The 23,422-nt window shown below is 42.8% G+C and overlaps 1 protein-coding gene across 1 annotated transcript in view; it reads left to right on the top strand.

The window, feature by feature from the left end:
• Nucleotides 1–6,032: 6,032 nt before the first annotated feature.
• CDK13 (cyclin dependent kinase 13) overlaps nucleotides 6,033–23,422 on the top strand; it is a 49,894-nt gene continuing 32,504 nt past the window's right edge. The window contains 4 exon segments of the mRNA XM_064443859.1: nucleotides 6,033–6,918; nucleotides 6,920–7,989; nucleotides 18,184–18,789; nucleotides 23,095–23,262. Of these exon segments, the coding sequence (XP_064299929.1) occupies nucleotides 6,763–6,918; nucleotides 6,920–7,989; nucleotides 18,184–18,789; nucleotides 23,095–23,262 (2,000 nt within the window). The 5' untranslated portion in view covers nucleotides 6,033–6,762.

Here is a 23,422-nt window from a genome sequence, read left to right as displayed (position 1 = left end):
AAAAGGAGTGGTAATATTGCCTATGAAGTGTGTAGCACAGTCTCCTCCTTAGTGCATGACCAGCTCAGCATCTATTTATATCAGCTGTTCCACATTAAAAATGGTGGACAGTCACTCAGAACAGACTTGGGAGCCTTAATGCACTTTTGCAGATCCAACAAAGTATTGGAATAAGAAACAGAATATGAGTTGAGGTTTAAAAAAAGAAAATTAAAATTACTGAAGTGTTAGCCCAAGTTCCCTCCATAGGATGGCTGCTAGGGAAGTCCTTTTCGAAGGGCTTATTTTCTATACCTGGAATCCAAATACTTTTGGTCTTGATGGTACTTTGGCTGCACCTTTCCAAGTGTGTTTTTCTCCAGTGTTTACCTCTGTTTTTGTGTGCTGACTGTATGATAATGCCTTGTAAGATAAGAGATACCTGCAAACACCATTCCTATGGCATAAAGTTTCAGCTTGTTGTGGAACAACCAAGACCTGACCTCTTCAGAGCACTGGTTCCCACACTGCTGCAGGTGCCACTACCAAAACATATCTTCTAACCTAATCTGGTGTTCTTTTCCCTCCTATTCATTCTTCCCCACTAAGCCTTGTGGAAACAAGCTGTAAATTTTCTGGCTCTTCAGGAAGCAAACAGTTGGCACCATGCTATTAATGTCTTCAATGCTTCTGAAGGATTTCATTCTCTGAAAGGAATCTGGTTCAGGTGTGCTTTGTTACAGCAGGAACCTACGTATTTCTATGCATTTTCACTGTTGAATCCTGAGCCGCCATCTCCTGACAGTTGAGAGCTGCCAACACTGACATGACTGCTGTTGGCAAATCTTTCTACAACCTGGGGCAGCCAACTTCCAGGCAGAGCAAACTTGCTGTCATTAGCAGCTTAGCTTCTAGTTAAGAAGCTTCTCTGACAAGTCACGAGGCTCACTCCACATGCAAAAATGCCAGCACTCTACTGCTAATCGCACAACTCTTCCAAATAACATATTCTTGCTCCAGAAATGCTAGTGAATGCTTGGGAGTAAATTGGAAATTGCAGCCTGTGATGAATTGTCCAGATCTGTCCTGTGTAATTATCCACAGTCTCTACAACTGCCTCTATGACGTAGGGTTGTTGGCTTTCTGGGTTTTGGTTTTGGGATTTTTTTTTAAATGTGCCAGAAGCCTGATGACGTACTTGTTTTGCTTGAGTATGCTTCTCTGTGTGCCGCAACGCACACTGGAGAACCTCTTCATAGTTTCTGAATATTCATGCACACAATGAGCAGCAAAGGATATCAGCAAAGCCTCCAGGCCACTATGGAAAGATAAGCTATTCCACAATAGCCACAGACGAAGTCTGGGAACTACGGCACTTAACACAGTGGGGAAGATAGAAGGTATGCTGCTACTGACCCCTAAGCTGTGCAGAATGTTCATGATGCACAGCACGTTCATAAATAGAGTTTGACAAAGTATAAATGCATCGTCGTCTAGGTCAGAGGTAACCCTTCTTGGACAGTGACCTTCCCTCCTGAAATGGCACGTGGGCCAGCATACCAGGCTCTTTCCTTCACCATCCTACGGGACAATGTTGAAGAAAAAAAAATTAATGCAGTTGTTTGCCACATCTTAAGAGAAAAACCTGAAGGGAGGAGCGTGTGTGTGTGTATAACTAGAGAAACACGTAATGAATGGTTTGATGACAGGGTTTGTAAGAAATGTGGGTTGGAACAGAAAGATGAAGGGTGGCGTAGAATAACACACTTGTAAAAGGAGGCTTGCTGGTAGTGGATGATGCACAGGACCTGGACAGGATGAATACTTTTGCTTGGGTTTAGAAAAAGAAATGAAACCATTGGAGGGATTCAAGGAGCTGAAATATGACTGTGGAAAAGAGGTGGGGTTTTTTGGTTTTGTTTATTTTGAAGTCATGTTTTACACAGAAACATAACTAGTACATATATAAGCAATTAGATAGCAAGATGGCTAGAAGACTATTAAATCCCTAAGGAAAGACAATGAATTATGCTTTTAAAGCACTTAAGATGACGTTCAGGATGGTATGGCAGATATACCTAAGGAAACAAAATCAGCTCAAGAAGCTGAGCTGAAGTGCAGGCAGCAGAGTGGCAGCTCCAGTCATGAAATTCAATAAAATAATGAAAAAGCAAAAGGTAGAGAGGGCAGAAAAAGGGCAAGAAAGAGCTTGAGACTTCATTAGGGTCTGAAATCAGAAGTCAAGAAGTTTGGAAGGAAACCTGAAATACCCTATACTTAAATTAGTTTCAGTAGCGTATGACAGAAAATATTTATTTTTCAGGAAGCAAAGAAATTCCTTTACTATTCAGAGTTAAGCATGTATTTTAATAGGAGCAATTTCCTCCCAGTTGTTACTTCAGCACAGGTTCTTGCACCCGCCAGTTAATAATCAGGACCTACACAAAATAAACCAGGAAAGAAATCACCTGGCCATAGGCTTTGCTACCCTGCCTTCTGGAGCCCCCTTTCAAGTTTGCCCAGCTACCACTCCTTGATTGCTTTGTGCATTTTTTTTTTTCCCTCCAGTGACTACTTTGACTAAAGAAAGTCAAAATAACAGGCGAACTACCATTAATCTTGCAAATCTCTACTGAGTAATATTAAACATTAGAAAAAATTAGCATGCATTCATTATTATAGGAGACAAAATAGGTCTGACTAAGCCCTTAATGCCTTGCACGGCCATTCTCTGGTCTCACAGCTGATGCCAAGCAGTTGAAGAACCACCGCAAGGCAGGCAAAGTGCCATATAGCCCTGCCCTGAGGCTGGGTGAGGCCAGGGTACTGCTCTGCTTCATGGGCTTTAGAAAGAGGAAACAAAGTCACATTCACGTTAAGGCTGTTCCTTAGGATCAGTCCTAAGGGTTGAATTAACCCTCCAGCATCTCTTCTAGTCTATGGGCTGTTTTAGGAAGGAACTGCTTTACTACTGTGGAATATCTTGAGTGTTTCAGCCAATACCTGTTCCCGGTTCCACTGTCAGACTGGAGAAGGGCATTGATCATCTAGAAATAAGCTTTCACCATATAGAAATCAGCCTTTAGTTCAGTACTTGCTTCTGAAAACAGTTTAAATTATGCTTGTGATACATTCCCTGGATTTCTTTGGCAATTGGGAACTAATAGTAGCTAGCACACTGGGTAAACTGGGAAGGGTGAAGGGCATCATATTCACTTAATATGAATACTGTGAATTAACAAAACGGGTAACTCCCACAATCTTGCTAAGGCAAAAACCTCTCTATTTTACTACGTGTAGGATACTGTTTGGTTTTACCTGCTTTGAAATTATGCAAATTCTTAATTTTGTGAAGAAATCACTGTTGTTGCTCTATAGTAGAAATTACTACTGTTGCAGCAGAGAGAGACCTGCTCACACCGAGATTCTCTGCATTATTAACTTCTGAAGTAAAACAAAGGATATAGAGATGGTAATCCTAAATCTGTCTTATGCCGCTTGCTGTTAACAGCAGCCAGACTGGGGATGAACTCAGTCTGAATTGCTTCAGTAACACCGTGCACCAGCACTCAAATTCACTTAGACTTAACAGCAAGGTTGAGTGACAGTAGTGCACTGGTTTCTGTGGGGAAAAATGAGTGGTTTACCACACGCTTTATCAGCAGCTATAGTACAGGATTTAACATTCAGTCACCCTGCTTGTAACCTCAGATGGAAATTCATACAAAAGGAACTGCAGTGATCTTTTCTCCCCCCTGTCCTGTATGCCTGCAACCCTTTGAATCAGTTCCTCAGACTGAATAAAGGCATTTTTATCCTTCCCCTCCGGAGAAAGAGAGGAGAGCTGTCAGGAGAGCTCTAGCAGAGAGGATCTTCTTGAATCAACCCTCATCCTGTGTCTGTGGCCTAGAAATGTCTTTGTGTGGCTAGGGCAGTTCCCACCGAAGCAGACTTTCAAACAGAGAACAAGCGCTACGAAAAAAGTCAGACACAAGGCAACTTCAGCAAACTTGGCATTTTATTAGGTCTCCTCTTATTGCTGCTCTTAACCGAATCCCTGAGAAAAGAACATACTCCAACACACTTTTTAATACCTCTTTCACAGCTCTGCAGATCATGACCAATAGCAATGACCAAGCAGTTTGTTAGCAGGAAGCAAACCTTTCTTTGCAGTGTGTTTACATCTTCTTGCGTGCATCACTAAACCTCGCATTTAACCCACCATCTAAGAGAAGAAACAATTTTGCCCCTAACCCGTGAGTTTGTCAGCTTTTTTGCTTCCCTTTCAGACTCCAAACATTTGAGGGGCCTGAACATGAAATGTGTAATTGTTCTCTCATCTCACTTAACTGTGCTGTAAATTGTGGTGAGCCAATAGCCTGTACATGACTTGGCTGGACTGAAACCTACAAATGCATTGCCCAATTTGCCTTACTTTTATTAGAATATTGTAAATTCTACATTTTCAGTCAACTTCACTTAAGGGAGAAATTTATAAACAACATTTTAGCAGTCCCACTATGCTTACACAAGCCTGCAGGAGAATACTTTGGCTCGCTCTTTGAAATGTCTTCATCCATCACTTCCCGACCTGCAAAGCCCCAGATGGCATGCGTTTCTGCTTGTCGCAGTTCTGCCCCAACCCCAGATTTCATCCGAGGCCTCAGAGGCAGGGACATACCCTTCCTGTGATCACACTGCGGTGACACGTAAGCCTAGGTGGGCCCAAGTTGGATGTTCGCTCGTGTTGTGCTTGAGCAGAGAAAAACAGACTTGCTACCAACTGGAATTAAATCTTTTGTTATTAAATTGTGTCCTTCGTATGAAAATTACTAATTGGACAGGAATTTATGCTTTAGCTAGCCAGTGGAGAGTTTAGAGCTGCTACTTATCATGTGTGGCAGAAGCCTTTCTACACATTTTCAGCTGAAAAAATCTTTCTCTTCTAACACAATTCAGTTTAAAGGACACTTTGACAACCGTCCTTTGCTGAATTTTGTCTCCTCAGGTGACCCACCTTACATTTTTCAGTGCAACAATATACACAAAACTCTTGAACAGCCTGTTTTGTGAAAAAAAATGTTTAACATGAGTTGTTCTCACTTCTTCATATAATGAATAAAACCCCCCGCAAACTCGATATTCCGTCTGCCACAGCATTTTGCTCGTAGGTTTTCCCCAAGAGTGCCGAATCTTGGAGCTTTATGGGCTTTCATGCTTTTAATGCTGATTTCAACTATGGGAAGCTCTTTGACAGTAACACTGCAAATTGGGGGAAGGTAGAAAGCTTCAGTTTGTTATACATGCTTATGTATATACACATAAGTGTATAAATAAGCAAATTCAACAACGCTTATAGTTTCTACAGGCTTGGCAAACATTAACACGCATTGTATAGTAAGACAGAATGAAATTCCTGCTGCGCTGCTCATGGATATGACCTGAATGGGACAGGTGTGGGCCACAATAAAGTATGTTTTGGGCTTCAGTATATATACATTATATATATATAAAAAAACTTTTGCCAGAGCTCCCGGGTGGCAGTGGCCAGCGGCCGGGCTGTCGAGGCCCCTCCGCCGCGGACCCCGCGCCCCGAGATCCGCGATCTCTAAGCGGAAAGAGCCCGCCTGCTGCCCAGGACGCCTCGCCCGCCGCTTCCCTTCCACCGCCGCCCCATCTGCCGGCAGCCTGACAACAACGGCGGCCTCCCCGAGCACCTCCACCGCTCGAAGCCCCAGCCACCAGGCGGACCCCGGTGCGGAGGGCAGGGGACAAGCACCGGTGGGGCGGGCAACCCCCGTTCCCCTCAGCCCTTGCCGGAAGCGCTCTTTGACCTACCTCCCCACCCCGCCGCGGCCGGAAGCTCCCTGTCTCTCCGCCGGCGGGGCGAGCGCGGCGCCGTGACCGCGCGAGCGGCGCCATCTCGCGAGAACCACCCGGGAACGGAGGGGAAGGGGGGGATCAGATCTCGCGAGAGCCACCAGCGAGCAGGGAGGATGGGCAGATCTCGCGAGAGCGGGGCGGCTCTCCCGGCTCCGGGCATGCGGGCGAGGGCGGCAGCCCGGCGCGCGATTGGCGGGGCGCCGCGCCCCCCCCGCCGCCGGCCTTGCGCATGCGCTGCGCGCCGCCGGGCCGTGTCCCCGGTGCGTGTGTATGCGTGTGTCACCCGCCCGCAGCGCGGAGGCCGCGCCAGCGCTCTCGGCCGCCGCTGACTGGGGACCGGGCACCTCGGAGCCCCCGCCGCCGCCAGCGGGCAGGGTAAGCGGCCTCGGGGCCAGCGCAGGGCGGCGCGCCGCCCGGGACACTCCGCCCGGCAGCGGCCCCGGCCCCGGTACGGCCTGACCCCGCCGCCCCGCCGGGGAGCGAGTGAAGGGAGGAGGCGGCAGCCCGCTGCCTGCGGCCGGCCTCCGCACCCCCGCGCAGCGCCGCCCGGCGCCGGAGGAGGCGGCCGCGGCCCGGGATGGAGTGAGGGAGGAGGAGGCCGCCGCCGCCAGCAGACACTTCCGCGTTGCGGGAGGCCGCGCCGGGCCCGCGGGAGGCTCCCGCCGCTCCGGCCAGCGCCCGGCCCCGAGGCGGGCGGCGCGGCCCGGCCCCCCTATGTGAGGCGGCGCGGCCGGGCGGGGAGCGAGGCGAGGCGCCGGTGCCGGCCGGCCGGCGGGTGTACCCGTGTCTCTGCGCGGCGCCGGGTCTCCATGGCGCCGGCAGCGCCCTGAGGAGGAGGAGGGCGGCGGCGGCGGCGGATTCCCTAGGCCGCGTCCTCGTCCTCGGCCGTGAGTGAGCTCGATGCCGAGCACCTCGGACGCGGCGGCCGGCGGGAGCGGGGGAAGCCGGGGCTGGGGGAGCGGCGGCGGCAGCAGCTCGGCGGTGGAGGCGGCGGCCGAGAAGAAGCGGCTGCATCACCGGAGACGGAAGCGTTTCGCGGCCCAACCGCAGCCTCCCCCCCCCCCCGCCGCCGGCCCCTCACCCGCTACTCTTCCCGCTCCTGCAGCCGCCCCTCCTGCAGCCCCCGCTCTTGCAGCCGCCGCTGCCGCCGCAGTCCCTGCTCTTTCTGGCGGCTACCGGCGCCTCCTCCTGCTGCGGGGAGGGCGGGGAGCGGAAGCGGCCGCGGGGCAAGCGGCGCTCGGGCTCCCGGCACAAGCGGCGGCGGGGCCGTGGGGGCGGCGGAGGCGGCGGTGGCGGCGGGACCCAGGAGGCGGAGAAGCGGCGCGGTAGTGGGGGGCTGAGCACACTGGTGGAGGAGTACGACGACGTGAGCTCCCAGTCCGAAGGGCTGGTGGGCGGCGGCGGGGCGGCCGGCGGCGGCGGGGCGGGCAGCGGCGGGGGGAGCCCGGCCTCCTCCTCGGGCGGTGGCGGCGGGACCCAGCGGCAGAGGAGCGAGGCGGAGCGGAGCGGCCGGTCCCGCCGGGAGCACCGCAGCAGCAGCGGCCGCTCCAAGGAGCGGCACCGGGAGCACCGCCGGCGGGGGGAGGAGAAGGCGCAGCAGGAGGGGGCGTCGGCGGGCCGCGGGGGAGCCGAGGCCGCCTCCTCCTCCAAGTCCCGCAGTCGCCACAATCACAGCGGCGGCCAGGACCGGGAGGGACTCAAGAGCAGCGGCGGCGGCAGCGACGGCCGCAGGAAGGGCTCCCTCGCCTCGCCCAGCAGCGGCAGGAAAGAGCGGGAGAGCAAAGCCCACCGGAGCCGGACTAAAGCGGCCAAGGAGCCGCCGTCGGCTTACAAGGACCCACCGAAGGCCTACCGAGACGACAAGCCCGAGCCCAAGGCTTACCGGCGGCAGCGCTCGTCCCCCAGCCCCGGCCGGGACGACAGCCCCCCGCTGCACCGCTCCTCGCAGGGCCAGCGGAGCCGCAAGTCACTCAGCCCGGTGGGCGGCCGCTCCCCCCTCAGCCCCTACAGCCGCCGCCGCTCCCCCAGCTACAGCCGGCACAGCTCCTACGAGCGCGGCGGGGATGTGTCGCCCAGCCCCTACAGCAGTTGGCGCCGGTCGCGGAGCCCCTACAGCCCCGTTATCCGGTGAGTACGGGCTCGGAGGGGATGTGTGTGTGTGGAGGGAGCGGGGAGGAGGGACGGGGCTCGGCGCGTGGAGTCGTGGCTGGGGTGGAGGGCAGGCTGGAGAGGCTTGCAGCTAGCAACAAAAGCCCTCCCTCTTGCCCTCTTGCTGCCAGAAAGCTGGGGTGGGGGGAAGGGGAGCAGGACAAGTACAAAGATCTTCCTGTCCTGTCTCTGGGAGAAAGGGAGACCCGGGTGCTTGCAGCACTCCTGCAGCTAGTTCCTCTCTGGGAGACCACTTAGCTGGAAAAATGTTTTTAAATATTAAAGGACATGAGCACTTTTTCAGACGAGAGTGATCAAATAAAGATGCTTATCAGAGGACAGGTTTTCTGAAGGATCAATTTTGATTTTTTTAATCCTTGCTTACAAAGTACAGAGATTCTCAGGTACATTTTTATGCATCCTGTTCCCCCTTATAAAATGACGCATGTTAAATACACTTGTGTTGGTTTGATTCCTGCTAATCTAAAGAGCAAACAAGCTGGCGGGCAATTTCTGTTTCAAGTGTTTCTTATTCTTTTTAGAGGTCTACAGAAAGATTTAGGCTTTCTGTTTTGCTGGGAAAAGGAGGCAGTGTCAAGTTTTGTTAAATTGTCTTCCATATTTCACACAGCCTATGAAAGCGTACGTAAGCTCTTTTCCCAGTAAGCTTACATATGTGTATACTTTTGACATGTGCTTGCAGATCATTTTCTTACTGTTAGTGGGGACTCAAAGTAAAAAGGTCAGCATTGCTGCAAGTTTGAATTTTATATGGTGAGGAAATGTGGGCTGTATCTCTAATCAGATACAAACAGAAGCAGAATTAAAGTTCTTTAAAATACTTAAACTTGCAGCAAAACTGCTGGGAATTTAAAGGATTTGCCTAGTATGTATTTAGAACTGAAGATTTTATTTCCCTTATTGGAATCTTACCATTGCCTCATTGTTTATGGGCTTACTTAAATTCACATCTGGACTTCAGTTTGAAATGCATCAGGTGATTTGCTGTTCCACTGGCAGGAATTTTGTTTTCAGGGCGTTACCTGGTGGCTTGTCTGAGAACTGTTCTCTGGTGTTTGCAACAAGCACTTTGCGTTGGTTACCATTTGGGGTGTCCCACTGTGTGTATCCAGTGAGGATGCTGAAGCCACTCCTGTGTTTGGGTGGCTGCTGGTAAGGTCCGCTATCCTGGGTGTGCATTGAATGCTGTTTAAAGAACAAAGTAACAAAACCGCATCCCACTTTTTGTTCAGAGGGATAGAACAAAGGTGTCTGTGGGGGGCAAAAAAGTGATTGTTTTAAGGTACAGTTGTATGGAATCATTTTGTAAACAATAGGGTGTTTCAAGCAGAAAACTCTGAGTACTGTGAAAAACAGCATGTTGTTGTTCTGTGAGAGCCTGTTACAAGTGGTTAAGGATACTCTTTCAAGATTATTTGAATAATAGAATAGCAGGAATATTACAAGCATAGGTTGACTTAAACACTCCAGGAATCAGATTATATTCTGTAGATGCTTATATCCTGGAATAAGAAAGCTAATAATGATGAGCAGAATTGCGTATGCTAGGTTTGCACTTAAGAAAAAATGTATTAGTCAGACTGACAGTACAGTTAGTTTATGATCTTGTCTTATGCACTGGCTGATAGTGCTGTAGTAGAAAGTACAGGAGATCTTGGATAGGACGAGTGTTACAGAACAAAGTTTGGAGTGTTGTGTTTCTTTTTTTCCTGTTGGTAGTGGGCCTGTGATTTGAAGCATGAGAGTTTTAATCTCCTGATTTTGGAGTTGTCTCTGTGGTAAGTGCGTAAATCTTCCTTGAGCTGCAGGTCTGTTTCCAGGAGCTAGCTTTGTGACTTCACGCCTTCCTGCCTCAAGTTAAACTGTAATTGGCATCCCATCTTTAACCACATACAGGTAAATTACTTTGTTAAAAAATGCAGATTGCCAGGTTTACTGGAAAGGGATTGGAATGGCCTAGTGAAAAGCAGAGGTTGTTACATGTAGAAAGCAAGGTTAGTCTGTCCTGTAAAAATGTCATTTTCACAGAAAAGGAAAGAAATCAAAAGTGTGAAGATAAGCCTAGTTGTTCTTAATGTTTACCTGGTGTGGAGAAATGCAAGCTAGTGTTTCTTTGCTCCCATATAGCTATTATGCGTCATGCGTGTCATGGTGGCAGTGGGGAAATAAAGATGGAAGGTATTTATACGATTGTTCTAGCCGTTCAGAACTGTGTCGTGATTGCTTATTTTTGCTTGACTCTGTGGTACTGCTCCCAAAATGCTGAAGATCTTTTTGCTCTGCTGTTTAGATAATGGTGTAGTGGCCTTAGGCTTGATAGAATATTATGGTTTTATGAAGACAACAGCTTCTTACAGCACCTGTCGTCTTCATCTGGATGATTTAAAGACTTAATTCTGGGCTTGTATCCAGCTATAATGGTGTCAAGACAGTAAGAACTTTGTATTTGACTAAGCATACAAGTCTTTTTGCTCTTTTCATTCTGTATCTCATGTGTGTCTTCCATAATGTGATATAAATTATCTAGTTATTTTGGTATCTAAAAAAAGAGAATGAAGTGGTTCTAGTATGCTTGGAAGTCTTGTGTGTCTGGAGTGCTGATTTTTTCATCTAGGTCTCTGAGTTGCTTAGGGAGAAACTTCTAGTTAACAGTTGAAGAGAAACAAGAGAAGTCAGCTTCGCTCGTTTGAATCCCTGGTTTTCTCAAGCTGCAGCAACAGTGCAATTGCTGTGAGTTGAGTGGTTTGAATTGTAATAGTGACCCCGACTACTGTCTTTCGGTGATGTTGACTGCAGGTGGGTTCTGAAGAGAAGCAAAGTCTCTAGATATGTGTTCCATGGGAAATTGGAAAAGTCTCATTGAATGGTAGACTAATTGCCTTTTCCATTATAGTAGCAGCAAACACCTGTGTTTTGTGCAAACTGATTGTTTGAGCTGTTTCCACTTGTTGGACAAAACTTCTTTACTTGCTGCTGGTGGATTGCATTACTATATTTTCTCATGGATAGTAACGCAGCTGTTCTAAAGTAGCACATGCACATTTTCAAAATGGAGATTCTTCCATAATACCAAAAGTATGACGTGTTTCTTTCTCTATTGATATTTTTTACTGTTTTTTTTTTCCCTTTTTAAAATTAACAAGAAAAAAGCGGGGGGCAAGAAGAAAACCCCATGGTTGACAAAAGATGCAGACACGGTCTCTCTGTGGAAACTAGTTTAGGATGAAATTGTAGGAAGAGAAGAGCTATTTTTCATAACTTCAGTCAGGTCATATGCTATGTGATCACACGTTTAATTCAGTTAGCTCTATAGATGAGTAATCACATTTTTCCAAATTTGGATACACCTACCCATCTGCCTAGATAAAAGTAAGTGGGTGGGGCACTACTAGCATAGTACTACTGTGTGTGTGGATGTTGCATATAGAAAAATACAAGATTTCTTTTCCTATTGGTACTATAGACCATCCGATTCTCTAGTGGTAGCTTGTCTGTAGTAGCAAGGCCCTGCAAAATATGGATCATTTACGTGCAAAACCAAAACAAGCGTAGGGAAAATGGTGAAACACATTCAGCTAGTAAATGCCTGCTTCATGGAGAAGACATTGTTTCATACAGTATATGAAAATAATGTTGAATCCCAGTAATTCTGCTACTTTTGGACTTAGAGGTGTAGGAGAAGTTTTCAGACATATTTTCCGCTTATTTGGTGAAAGAAGATTTTTTACATAAAGCTCTCTAATCTTGTTTAGTAAAACTGGATTTTGCAGAGTTTAAAATGTGAAACTCTAGGTTTTTGCTGTTTGGAATAGCTAATTTTTCCAGTGTGTATTGAGGCTCTAACTCGAGTACATATTCTGAATTTATTAAGACTTGTTTTGATACTTGGCAGTGGACTTTGCCTTTTGCCCAACCATGATGGCATGCCTTTCCTTTTCCTCGTTGCACTGCTTCTTTCCTTATTGTGGGAAGGGACTTCATTTGAAAGAATCGATGGTATTTAGAACATGGCATTTGACTTGACTTTTTGCTGGTTGATTTCTCTGTAGGCAGAGTTCTCATCTGAGAACATAGGATTGTAAAGCAGATTCGAGAAACTAATAAAATTCATGTCAGGAATTTTTAAGTATGTGTGTATTGGAGACGCTTTCAAAGATGTACAGTTTGAATCAGCAAGTTATGTAGTTTTGATTCACAAAGCAGTTGAGTAGGTGGTTGGTTGCAGAGCTTGCTTGAACTAGGGGCTAGAGAAAATAATTTAATACAGAATCAAGTGAGAGAGCACTATTACTGGTACGGCTTAAAGAAATGAATTATACAATTGCCTGCTAGTGCAACATGGGAAAGCTGTGCTATGAACTAGAATGTTTTGTCAGGGTGGTTTATGTTACTGAGTGATTATAAATGTCTTGGAAGATCTGCGGTGAAGCCAATTGATTAAATTTAGGTCTCCCATTTCAAATATGCTCTGACCTTACCAACAGGGGAAGATGGCAGTGCTTAGGAGTTCAGCGTTTGCTGGTTGTTAATGGAAGAGCTGGGTTACAGTGGGCGTTTTAATCCCCTTTGGTTCAGTTTCTTGTTTTTCCACTCTTATTCTCATGAATCCCTTTGTGTTATGTCTTGTCAAAAAGTTACTGACAAAAATTAGTTCCCTTCAACTCTGTAGACCCTGATACGTTCCGAGTATAATATTGTTTGCACGTAGCTAACACAGGTATCTGGCTGCTAGTATGTTGGATTTAGGTCGCTCTTAAAGCAGTTAAGAAGAAAAGAGGTTTTCAAGTTTACAAACACGAGAAGGTAACGCATGACTGTTCTGATTTGTCAATAAAATGTAATGGTTCTTTGTATTAAAATAAAGGGAGGATTGGAATGGGAAAGAAGCACCTAGCAAAGTAGCATGGCAAGAAAAAACATGTAAGCTGAGTGAGACCTGTTTCCTGGAAATCTGACATGTGTAATGCTTATTTTTCTTTCCTCTGCGCTTTCAAATACCAAGATGGTAAAATAACAGCGCTTTATATTTGAAGTTACTATTTGGAATTCCCTCATGATATGCTTGAGAATGTAAGTGATGATATACATCAGTAGACTTTTTTGTTAAATTCATTGATAAATCTACTGTTTGGTAATTGATCAGTTAACCAGTGAAGTGCAATAGAATGTTGCCTTGTGAGAAGGAGGAACTTTGTAACAGTTTTGAAACTTGTAACTAATAACACTTCAGTATCTTAAGTAGGTTTTGATACAGTGAATAAGTATGTTGTATTAATTTAGCAGAGAAACAATACTGGTTTGTTTTATGAAATCTAGGATGCTAGGCAAAAAATATTCAAAAGAAAAAAAAGCTGTGATACCCAGACCAACTTATTTTTCATTATTGTTTCTTGGGGGGGAAGCATTCTTTTTGTTGTTCTGAAAAATAGAGGAAAGCAGAGCTGAGTTTCAGTTTCTGGGTGACTTCCTTACTAATGCTTTCTTCCTCTATCAGTTTCTTTAAATCTGCCTCTTCTCATATGTGTTTTGTAGATAATGGCTTAAACTATTTTTTCTAGTTTTATTTTATAGCTACACAGAATATTATGTAATTACTTCAATTTCCCTTTGCAGCTAATCTATTTGTGCTCCTAGTTTCCTTTGTTGCTGTCTCTGGGGAAGAAAAAAAAGTAGCTTTATGCAAAGAACTTCTTAGTTCAAATGCAAGCTAGTCATACTGATTCTTAGAGTTTTTAGCCAAATTAGTTTATCTTTTATTTTTTTCCCCTCCATATATATAAATATTGAAATCTATATGTGGTTCAGAAGTGATTTTATGACTGTCGTGAACTCTGGCAGTTATCCTCTCTGTACGGATATAGATCTGCGTGAAGTGAATTTGGGGTGCTCGTAGAAGACTATTAATGGCTAAGCATTGCAAAGGTACTTGCAGATGAGGCAGAGCTTCTGGGTGCAAATAAAAAGCAGCACTAGAAGAAACTTGCCTGAAATGGGGGCTTCTTAGTAGTCTCTCCCCATGTGTGCTACCTCCAGGTGCTGGTGCTTTTGGTTCGGGAGGTTTGGATGTGGCCCTTAGGTTTAGTACATTTTCTGATCTCTCCAGGCATGGGAAGAAAAGTTTGGATTGTCTTGTTGGGCTTGTTTGCCATTTGCAATGCAGTTCTGTGCAGTTGTAGGCACTGTTCTTTTGTTCCTGTTTACTCTGTTAAAAAATTCCTGATTAAAGATTAAATAGTTGGTGGCAAATGAGTGTCAGATAAGGCATTTTATATATATGTGTGCATGCATGCACACACATCATTAGAAGATTTAGAGTGTGCTGTTATATTTCAGATGTGTCTCCTGGTGTGTTTTCAGGGTTCCAGTAAAATGTTAGTGTCCTGTTAAACGGCAGACACTGGCTATTGTGTGAGCCTGTTTCTGTGCTGCTGTGACTTCATCTTTTATGTGAAATAAGCATTAGCTCTGAACAGAGTGAATTGGCTGGTTTTATTATGTATAAGGCAGTATTTCTTTAAGTTCTGTATATGCTTCTGAGGGAAAGCCTGTAAGTGTACGTAGTTCTAGTTTTGTGCCATTTTTATAGACGGAAGCTTGTACCTAAGTTTTGTCTAGCCTGGAAGGTGCTCTTGGGACTTCTGGAATGACACTGATGAAAGAACGTGATAGTTGAATATTAGAAAAAGATAATTAAGCTAGTGAAAACACCAGATTTTATGATTGTAACTCAAATAACTAGCACTTTGACAAAGTTGCCTTTTACTTAAGATTCAGCATTTGTCTGTTAGTTGAAAGTGGTAATGCTTTTGCTCTAACTCTCTTGAGTCTAGACCAGTGGACACGGTACAGCAAGAGGTTCTTTCAAAGGACTTTGGCATGCTAAAGGGAAGATCTAGTTTATTATTAGCACAGACGTGCTCTATGTAATGCAATGTAAATTATTTTTCCAACATAAATAATGAAAAACTTGGGGAAAAAATTAACAAGTGCAGAGATTATACTTAGTCAACATATTTTAAAACTAGGCGGCTATCATTTTGATCTGCTGTTAGGGGCTGTGGTATGGAACTGAAACTTAAATGTTTGTGTGCATCTGTACTTGCTGTCTCCCACATGGATGTGATTCTGACATGAGAAAGCGATGCTATTGTCATTTGGGGTGTGAAACCTGGGGTGAATGGTGGGGTTTTGCTGAGCTTGCGTAAATCCATGTTCTCATCCCAGACTCCTGATTAACGTTGGTAGAATATGTACATCAAACCACTGTCAATGCTTGGCTTCCTGACATGTTTGTTTTTGAAGAAGGTATAAAGATTTAGGTTATTTTTGGCCCAGGATTTCAAAACTGCCTGTTCTTCACCAAGTTATGGTAGCTGATCAGGTGAGCATTTGCAGTCACTAATTTGAACCGATTTTCTCATTTCATCCTCAGTAGTGATTTAAATGAACCTGTTCTGTTTTGAACCAAAGTGGAATGGAAAGATGCTTACAATCAGACATGGTGTCTCAGCAACTGCAGTGTTTTAAGCTGATACTTCTCTTTTCTGGTCCATGTGGAATTACATCCATATTTCTTTTTGTGACATAGATTATATTAGGCACCTTTCAAAAAAAAAACCCAACCAAACAAAACAAAACCCCAGGAATTGTACTTATGAAAGAAATATAACTGATTTTGAGATATTTAGGGCATGTTTTAAGTTTTACAAAAATAATACAGGTAAGGCAGGTTGCAGTGAGATCCTTGGGATGGAGGCTGTGTTCTACAGGTAACTGGAGTGAGCGTCAGTTTAGAATAGCTGATGTATGAACAAGATGTGCAAGCAAATGTTTTCCAAGACAGGTTAGTGACATCCTTGCAAATGATCTATCATTTATAGAAGTTAGTTGAGGTCTAATGGGGCTTATTAGTTTGTGCTTGATGCTGGAGAAATGTAATTATACTGATTCTGTAGCCGGTGCAGTTCTGTAGCAGTATACCTCTGCCTGAGATAATAATACCTCTCAGAAAGTGAGATAACAGTGTGAGTGGAGATCTGGCCTAGAATGTGAAGTGTATGTGTCCTCTGGATAGTCTCAGCCCTCCTTTTTCTTCCTACTACTCCATCATAACTCTGTATTGTAGAACTTTGCCCTTTCTTACTTTTATTTCAGTTTGGCCTAGCCTCTGAAAATTTTCTGTGGGATTTAGTACTTAGATTTCCAAAGTAATAATGGGAAAAATGACTTCAGCAAATGTCTTATAATGGAGCAGAAAGGAGTTTTCAAGGGGATTTTTCTGACCAATAATATGGTTTTATTTGTTTTTTAATGGACATTCAGTTCACTTCAACAGATATGAAAGTTTGGATTTTCATTGGAAATTCAGGGAACAGAATTGTGCAGGTTTTTTTTTTTACATTAAAGTGTAAATTATTTATTTTTATTCTTATTATGTCATCTTTGTTATCCTGCCATGCCAGAAAATTCTATAAAATCTGCTTCCTGACATAGAATTGAACTGTTAGTTTCCAAGACTTATCCTCATGTGGGGTTGGATCAATTTCAGGTTTACTTACAGAATTTTGAAGCTTGTGCTATAGTGTTCAGTATGTGCACCTACACATTGTTTTGAGTCATTCCTGCATAATCTTGATTTATCTGAATGATTTTTTGTGTTGCTTTAGAAAGGAGACATGATGCAGGAAAATTGCAAATTTGGAAATTAGTCAATATTGCACACAAAATAGAAGCATAGTACTATATTAAATGTTTGCTCAGTTGATGCATTGAAATGTAAATTCTTGTGTTGATAATTAAAACTCAATTAATTTAATTGCAACTAAACTTAAGTTCGACATAGGGGTGGATACTCCTGACCATAATGATCGTAGCTGGCTTTTTTCTTTTTTTCCTTTAAAGTTTTGACAGCCTTCATACACTGGTGCTATCTTTTGAGCTCTGAAGTTCTTGTATCTCCAAGAAGTCTTATTTTTCCTATTGCTTGATACTTTTTTCTTTGTCCAGCTGATGAATGCATTTTTTTATCCTGATTATACTTTTTCTTCCCCTTCAAGTGATATACTCAAGAAAAATAGATTTCCATCAGACTTTAATCAAGAAAATGCTTGTAAATCTGGTGAATACTCTTGCTATTCTTGGTATGGTAAAAGGGATTAAAACCCCTACATTTAATTTTATTTATTTGGTAATGTTTCTGTGTGGTAGCACTGGATTAGGCTACTTTACTTGTTCTCATGCCCTTCACCTCAATTAAGTTTTTTTCCCTTTTGTTTTTAATGAAGAACTGAATCAAAACTACTAGGCAAATTAGGATTTCCCTTTGAAAAATTGAATGAAAAATAATTTGCATTAAATGGTATTTTTGCACAGTAAAAGTTTGCTAGTCTAACTGTTAAGATTCCCTTATACCCCCAGCTGTCATTCTATGATTTTGTAGATTGCTTAGAGGTTTTTTTCTATTAGTCTTTTTATTCTGATGCAGGCATAGCATGGGCCTACTTGTGGATTGTTTGCTTATAAGTAGCTATAAGAAGTATTGAGTACTTTTGGCTTTAGGGGGAAGAAGTATGCAGTTACACTTTGAAACAGGAAAGCTAAGCTTCATTGCTGTCTCTCGGTTGGTTACATGGTAGCCTTTAATGGTTTGGGTTTTTTTTTTTCAACTAACATTTTAATGGCAGTTGTGAAAGTGAAATTTAAGAAGTTGCTGCAATTACTGCTTCAGTATTGTGTTTTCTCTTGTCATGCTAAAACATTAATTTGGTTTTGTAGCCAGCTGAATTTTTCTCAAATACTGTGTATACTAAAGGTGTCTGCACAAGTTGCATAGAATCAGTTTTTCTTTAAAGGGGAAAAGGAACATGTCTGTCCCATAGGTATACTTGTATTTTGCAGTTCTTTAATGGGAGAAACTACATCTAAGAAAGCTATAACATTTTCTAACAACATGTTTAGGTATAAAATCTTGGTTTATTAACTCTGGAGATTTTTTTTTGTGCACGATCTTTCCTATTTTGTAGACTTACTTATTCTATAAGCATGGTGATAATGGTTGGTTTAAAAAAAGTAGTTTGTCAAAAAAGCAGATACACTGAGAAAGCAGCTAGACTTAAATTTTAAATGGGTAAATCTTTACGTTTTTTGAAACAGGAGATCAGCAAAATCTCGAAGCAGAAGTCCGTATTCATCAAGGCACTCGAGGTCTCGTAGCAGACACAGATTGTCTAGATCTAGAAGTCGTCATTCAAGTATTTCTCCTAGTACATTGACTCTGAAGAGCAGCCTGGCTGCTGAGCTGAACAAAAACAAAAAAGCAAGAGCTGCTGAGGCAGCCAAAGCCAGTGCAAAAGCTTCCAATACTTCAACGCCTACTAAGGGAAGCACTGACGCTGCTGTAAGTGCACCTCAAGTGAACAATGTAAAGGACCTGAAGAAAATAAAAACTGAGCATACACCTTCTCCTACAGGCAGTGCAATTGTGAAAAATGACAAGGCAAAAGCAAAGGTCTCACTTCCTGAAACAAAAGGGGAAAATAATTTAATTGCAGACAAAATTAGTAAACAGAAACCCGCAGCAGTAAAAGACAATAAATTAGCTGCTGTAAAACAGCCACCGGTCACTGTAAAAGAGAAAAGCAAACCAAGTACACCAAGTGTAGTAACCAAGGAGAAGGACCGAATTGTTGCACTACCAACCTCCACGCTGCCACCCTTGCCTTTGCCTCCTACGCTGCCTGAAGATAAAGAAACTGATAGGTGAGTTGTGACACAGATTTGCTTATTGGCATTGTCTGTTCCTTTTTATCATTATTGCTGTTGTTATTGTCCTTTTAAAAAAAATTATTATGATGATTTCCTTTGAAAAACAAGTATGATCCTATTCGCTAGATCAGGCTGATGCATTAGGTAGTTTGTTCTTGCTCTTCAGTTGTTTAACATGGTGATTATTGGTGAACTGAAGGAATTTTGATCTTAAAATAATTTAACTGTTCTTTGAAAAGAGAAGGATTTAGTCTAGGAGGAACCTTTTGGTAAAAAGTACGCTAAAGAGGTAATTGAAATTAGCTGGTACATAATAGCTTTGGGACTAATGCAAGGATGCATTCAAGGAATCAAGATTTCAAGTTCAATATGAACGTGTACATACTTCTGGGGAAAAGTTGAATTCAGTAGCCATCTGAAAATTCTTAAATTAGTTGGGTTTTGAGGTAAAAAGTCTCTTCCTTTTGGAAGGCAATTGTTTTTTTAGCTGTGCATTACTTTAGTATAATTTCTCTCAGATCAGTATTATTTTGATACTGAAAGCGGAATGGAAGTGAGGTCCATGTCTTGTCATTTTTGTTAACTTTTGAAGCATAAAAATTGGTCTGTAGTGGAGAAATTAATGTCTATATTTCAAGTGTCATCTGCGTTTAGACTACATTAAGTCTCTTCATGGTCCTAAAGGGGAATATGTGCTGTCATTTGTATTGGAAAATTATGCTGCTGAGTGGTAACTTATTATTTTGCTTTTTGTTTTTGTGACAAAGTTGAAGAGTTATTTTTGGTTTTACTCATGGTGTTACGTGCCTCTCACGTATATATGAGAAATCAACTTTTCACAAGTAGAAATTTCTTAGTATTGAAGTAATAACAAATTTGTCTGATATACCTTTGTAAAAAAACAAACTGTAAAAGAAAAATTCTAAACCTTATGAACTACTTTTATTTATATTCCGTATCTGTGAAACTAGCTTGTCTTGACTTGTTCTTTGAGAAGTGTAGTGTGTGTTTGATTAGCAAAAGTAGTTATAACTAGAGGTGTAAATGTTTCTCTTGTGTTTGCTAGTAATTTAATGCTGTGTTAAGTACTAGAATGCACAGGAGGCTTTTTAAGTAAATCCAACCTAACAAGGTGTTAGACAGGTGGGGGTTTTTGTGTGTGTGTTTTGGTTGTTTTCTTTTAGTAATAAGAGAAATCTTGTTTCTTGCCCTTCAGCACTCTAGCAAATGTCATTCTAATTGTTTAGAATTACATCTGTGTGGTGAATGTACGGTTGCGTTTAAATTTATGACAAAGCCATCCTCTCTAGGTAAATGGGATTTCTGACACTGTTAGTTGAGAGCGAGATCTACTGTTTTAACTAAAAAATAGACTGACTGGTTTAAGTAAATATATGACTCGCTTTGCAGTGTTGATTCAATAATATGAAGTGAGATTTCATCTTGAAGCTAATTGCTTCTCATTATTAGTATTTTTAATGTAATACCTGTTTTAAGTGTAGTTAAATTGCACAGAGGAGTTAAGCTACAATTAAATTATTATATCAGCACTGGCCTCATTCTCCTTTCAAAAACAAAAAAGCACCTAATGCTTGCAAACAGCTGCATTAGAAAGATTAATGACAAGTAATACAATGTCATTTATGCTTTGCTTAGTTTTGCCTATAGGGTGTTATAAACATAACAGAATGGTTGTGATTACAAGTCATGAAAAAGCTTAAGTCATCAAAGAAAAATGATCAATGTTTTTTAGGGGGGAAGAGGGCAAAGGTATTTGCCTTGGGCTCAGAGTTACTATGGGGAAATTGTGCCAACAAAGAAAGCTTGATGCTACGCAGAACTGGCTGATTCCTAATGTCGTGTCAGTTGAGAAGCTCAATAAAAATCTGATAAACCTAGAAATGAACTACCTAAAGGAAGAGCAGTGTTGCAAACCACTGTGTAGGTTTAGCAAAAATTGAAAACTCTTCTGGAGGTCAGTGATGTGTGATTTAACAGACCTGGAAAAAGGCTGCTCTTGGCTGCCTCTGTTTTCATGTACCACAGGAAGCTCAAGATGAGCGAACAGTGTGCTGCTGCAGCCAAGAAGGCCAACAGGATGCTGGGCTGCATCAAAAAGGGCATCAGCAGCAGAGATAAAGAAGTCATTATCCTGCTCTACTCAGCGCTTGTCAGGCCACACCTGGAGTACTGTGTGCAGTTCTGGTCCCCGCTATACAAAAAGGATGTGGACAGGCTGGAAGGGGTCCAGAGAAGGGCCACCAAGATGATCAAAGGACTGGGAAGCCTGCCATACGGGGATAGGCTGGGAGAACTGGGTTTGTTCAGCCTTGAGAAAAGGAGGCTCAGAGGGGATCTCATCACCATGTACCAGTACTTAAGGGGTAGCTACAAAGAAGATGGAGACTCCCTTTTTACAGGGAGTCACATGGAGAGGACAAGGGGGAATGGATACAAGTTGCTCTTGGGAAGATTCCAATTGGACACGAGAGGGAAATTTTTCACAGTGAGGACAGTCAACCACTGGCATAATCTCCCCAGGGAAGTGGTTGACTCAGCCACGTTGGACACCTTTAAGAGTCGTCTGGACAGGGTCCTGGGCCATCTTGTCTAGACTGTGCTCTTCCTAGAAAGGTTGGACTAGATGATCCCTGAGGTGCCTTCCAACCTGTGATTCCATGATCTCTCATGTATTTTAATTTCACTAATATTGAAAGTTCGGGAGCAAAATTGTGAGAGAAATACAAATATACAAACTTCAAAATTAAGCGTTTTTCTTTACCATGATAAACCACCTTTGGCCAGTGCATGTAATTATTCTTTATAGCATGCTAACCTTATATTTGTGATGAGGGCAGTTTCCTTTGTGATGAGTATGTTTCCGCGAGATGCTTCTTCAAATTCAGGCAGCGGCAGCTTGAGAAGTGGTAGAAGAAATTCTAGTGTTCTGTTTGCATGGGAAGCACAGACCTACACAGAACACTGGAATGCTTTATTTAATTACATATAGGTTGCTGATTACAATTAATATAAGAAAGAAAATACGCATTATCTGTGATGGAAGATAGCAAGATCTTTCCATTTACAGAAGTTCCTACTTTATCAATTAAACTAAGTAGATGAGAAATTGCAGAAAAACCTCCAGAAACAGTTCCCAGAGAAGGATGGTGGCAGTAGAACAGTGAAATTTGGCAAATACCGCTATCTTGAAAAATGTCCCCTCAAAGCATGACAGAAAGTTTTCTTGATGCAGTGACAAAGCTTGAAATTTAAGGAGAAAATAGCGTAGGGGAGTCCTGTGGGGGAAGAAACAGTTACATAATTATATAGAGATGGTCATGCTTTAAAATTGCTGGATGTGCCATAGCTGCACAAATCTAGAAACGAAAGGAGGCTCTGATAAAGTGGAACCATCTGTTTTAAAAAAAACAAAACACAACCACCACCACCACCAAACAAACAAAAAAAAAAACCTGCAGCAAGTCTATTTTCAGAATTTCCCCATTAGAATGGGAAGAGCATCACTAGATGCTCTTCTGTGTGTAGTAATTGTTAAAGGAATACATTACATGTGTGTGTGATATTTCTTCAGACAGAGACTGATTGTCAGTAACTGTTACCTAATTATGGTTGATGATTAAAAAAATGGTCAGATACCAGTAACCCATGGCAGAAAAACATTTTGTCATTTTTTATCTGATTTTTTCCCCACTTGATTTGCATGCTCGTCACTAGAAACGTGTGAATCTGGAGTGTTTCAGCAAATGTATGAGATTGGAATCTGTAAATATGGTGGCATGGAGTGCCTCGTAATGCCCTGCAGTTTACTGTAACCACAAAGCTTGTTATCTCTGGAGAGCAATGCTGTAGTGAACTGGATTAGGGTAATCTATATGAGAAGTCAGTCAGAGTACAGATTTTACCACTACACTTCTGATGTCTGGCAGCACCTGAGCTCTAAATATTCTTAATAGTCTAGGTCATAAGCTTGAGAAAAAACTTGTGTGGCAGAAGTAGTCAGGCTTGGTAAGGCTTGCTGTGTCATCTAACCTCAGCTTTCACCAGGAAGATCTCATTTCATAGTTTCTGTAGAATTTTGGTAGTTAGCTGTGCATCTTCCAGAGAGCTGTTTGAGCCATTTTTAAAGCATAAATCAAAGTCCTGCAGATTCTAAAAGCAGAGATTTCAGATGTTGATGCATGTATTTTAAAAAAGTAATTCCAATAGGTTTTCCTTTATGTATGTTAATATCATCTTACTGTGTTCAACTTATTAGCAAAATTATATCTTTTTAAATAGTTTGCGAGAGAATCTTTCTGTGAAGTCAGTTAAAGAAGCAGAGAAGAAACTTCGCCATCTGCTTGCAGACTTGCCACTTCCACCTGAGTTGCCTGGAGGAGCTGAGTTATCCAAAAGCCCTGAAGAAAAGAAACCAGCAGTTCAGTTACACAGCAAGAAAAGACCAAAGTATGTTTGTTAGACTTTTTTCTAAAGCCTATCAAACAAACAGAAGTGATAATAGTTTCTTTAAAATACATTGCTTTGAAAATGTTTCTGCTTTTTAATGACTTTTTAAAATATTAATGAGGCTTGAATCAAATTGTGTGGTTTATTGCCACTTAATGTT

The sequence above is a fragment of the Phalacrocorax carbo genome, chromosome 2 (genome assembly GCF_963921805.1).
Source record: "Phalacrocorax carbo chromosome 2, bPhaCar2.1, whole genome shotgun sequence".
Classification (NCBI taxonomy): Eukaryota; Metazoa; Chordata; class Aves; order Suliformes; family Phalacrocoracidae; genus Phalacrocorax; species Phalacrocorax carbo.
Note: the sequence above shows the minus strand (reverse complement) of the source record. Positions and strands in the feature narration are given on the sequence as shown.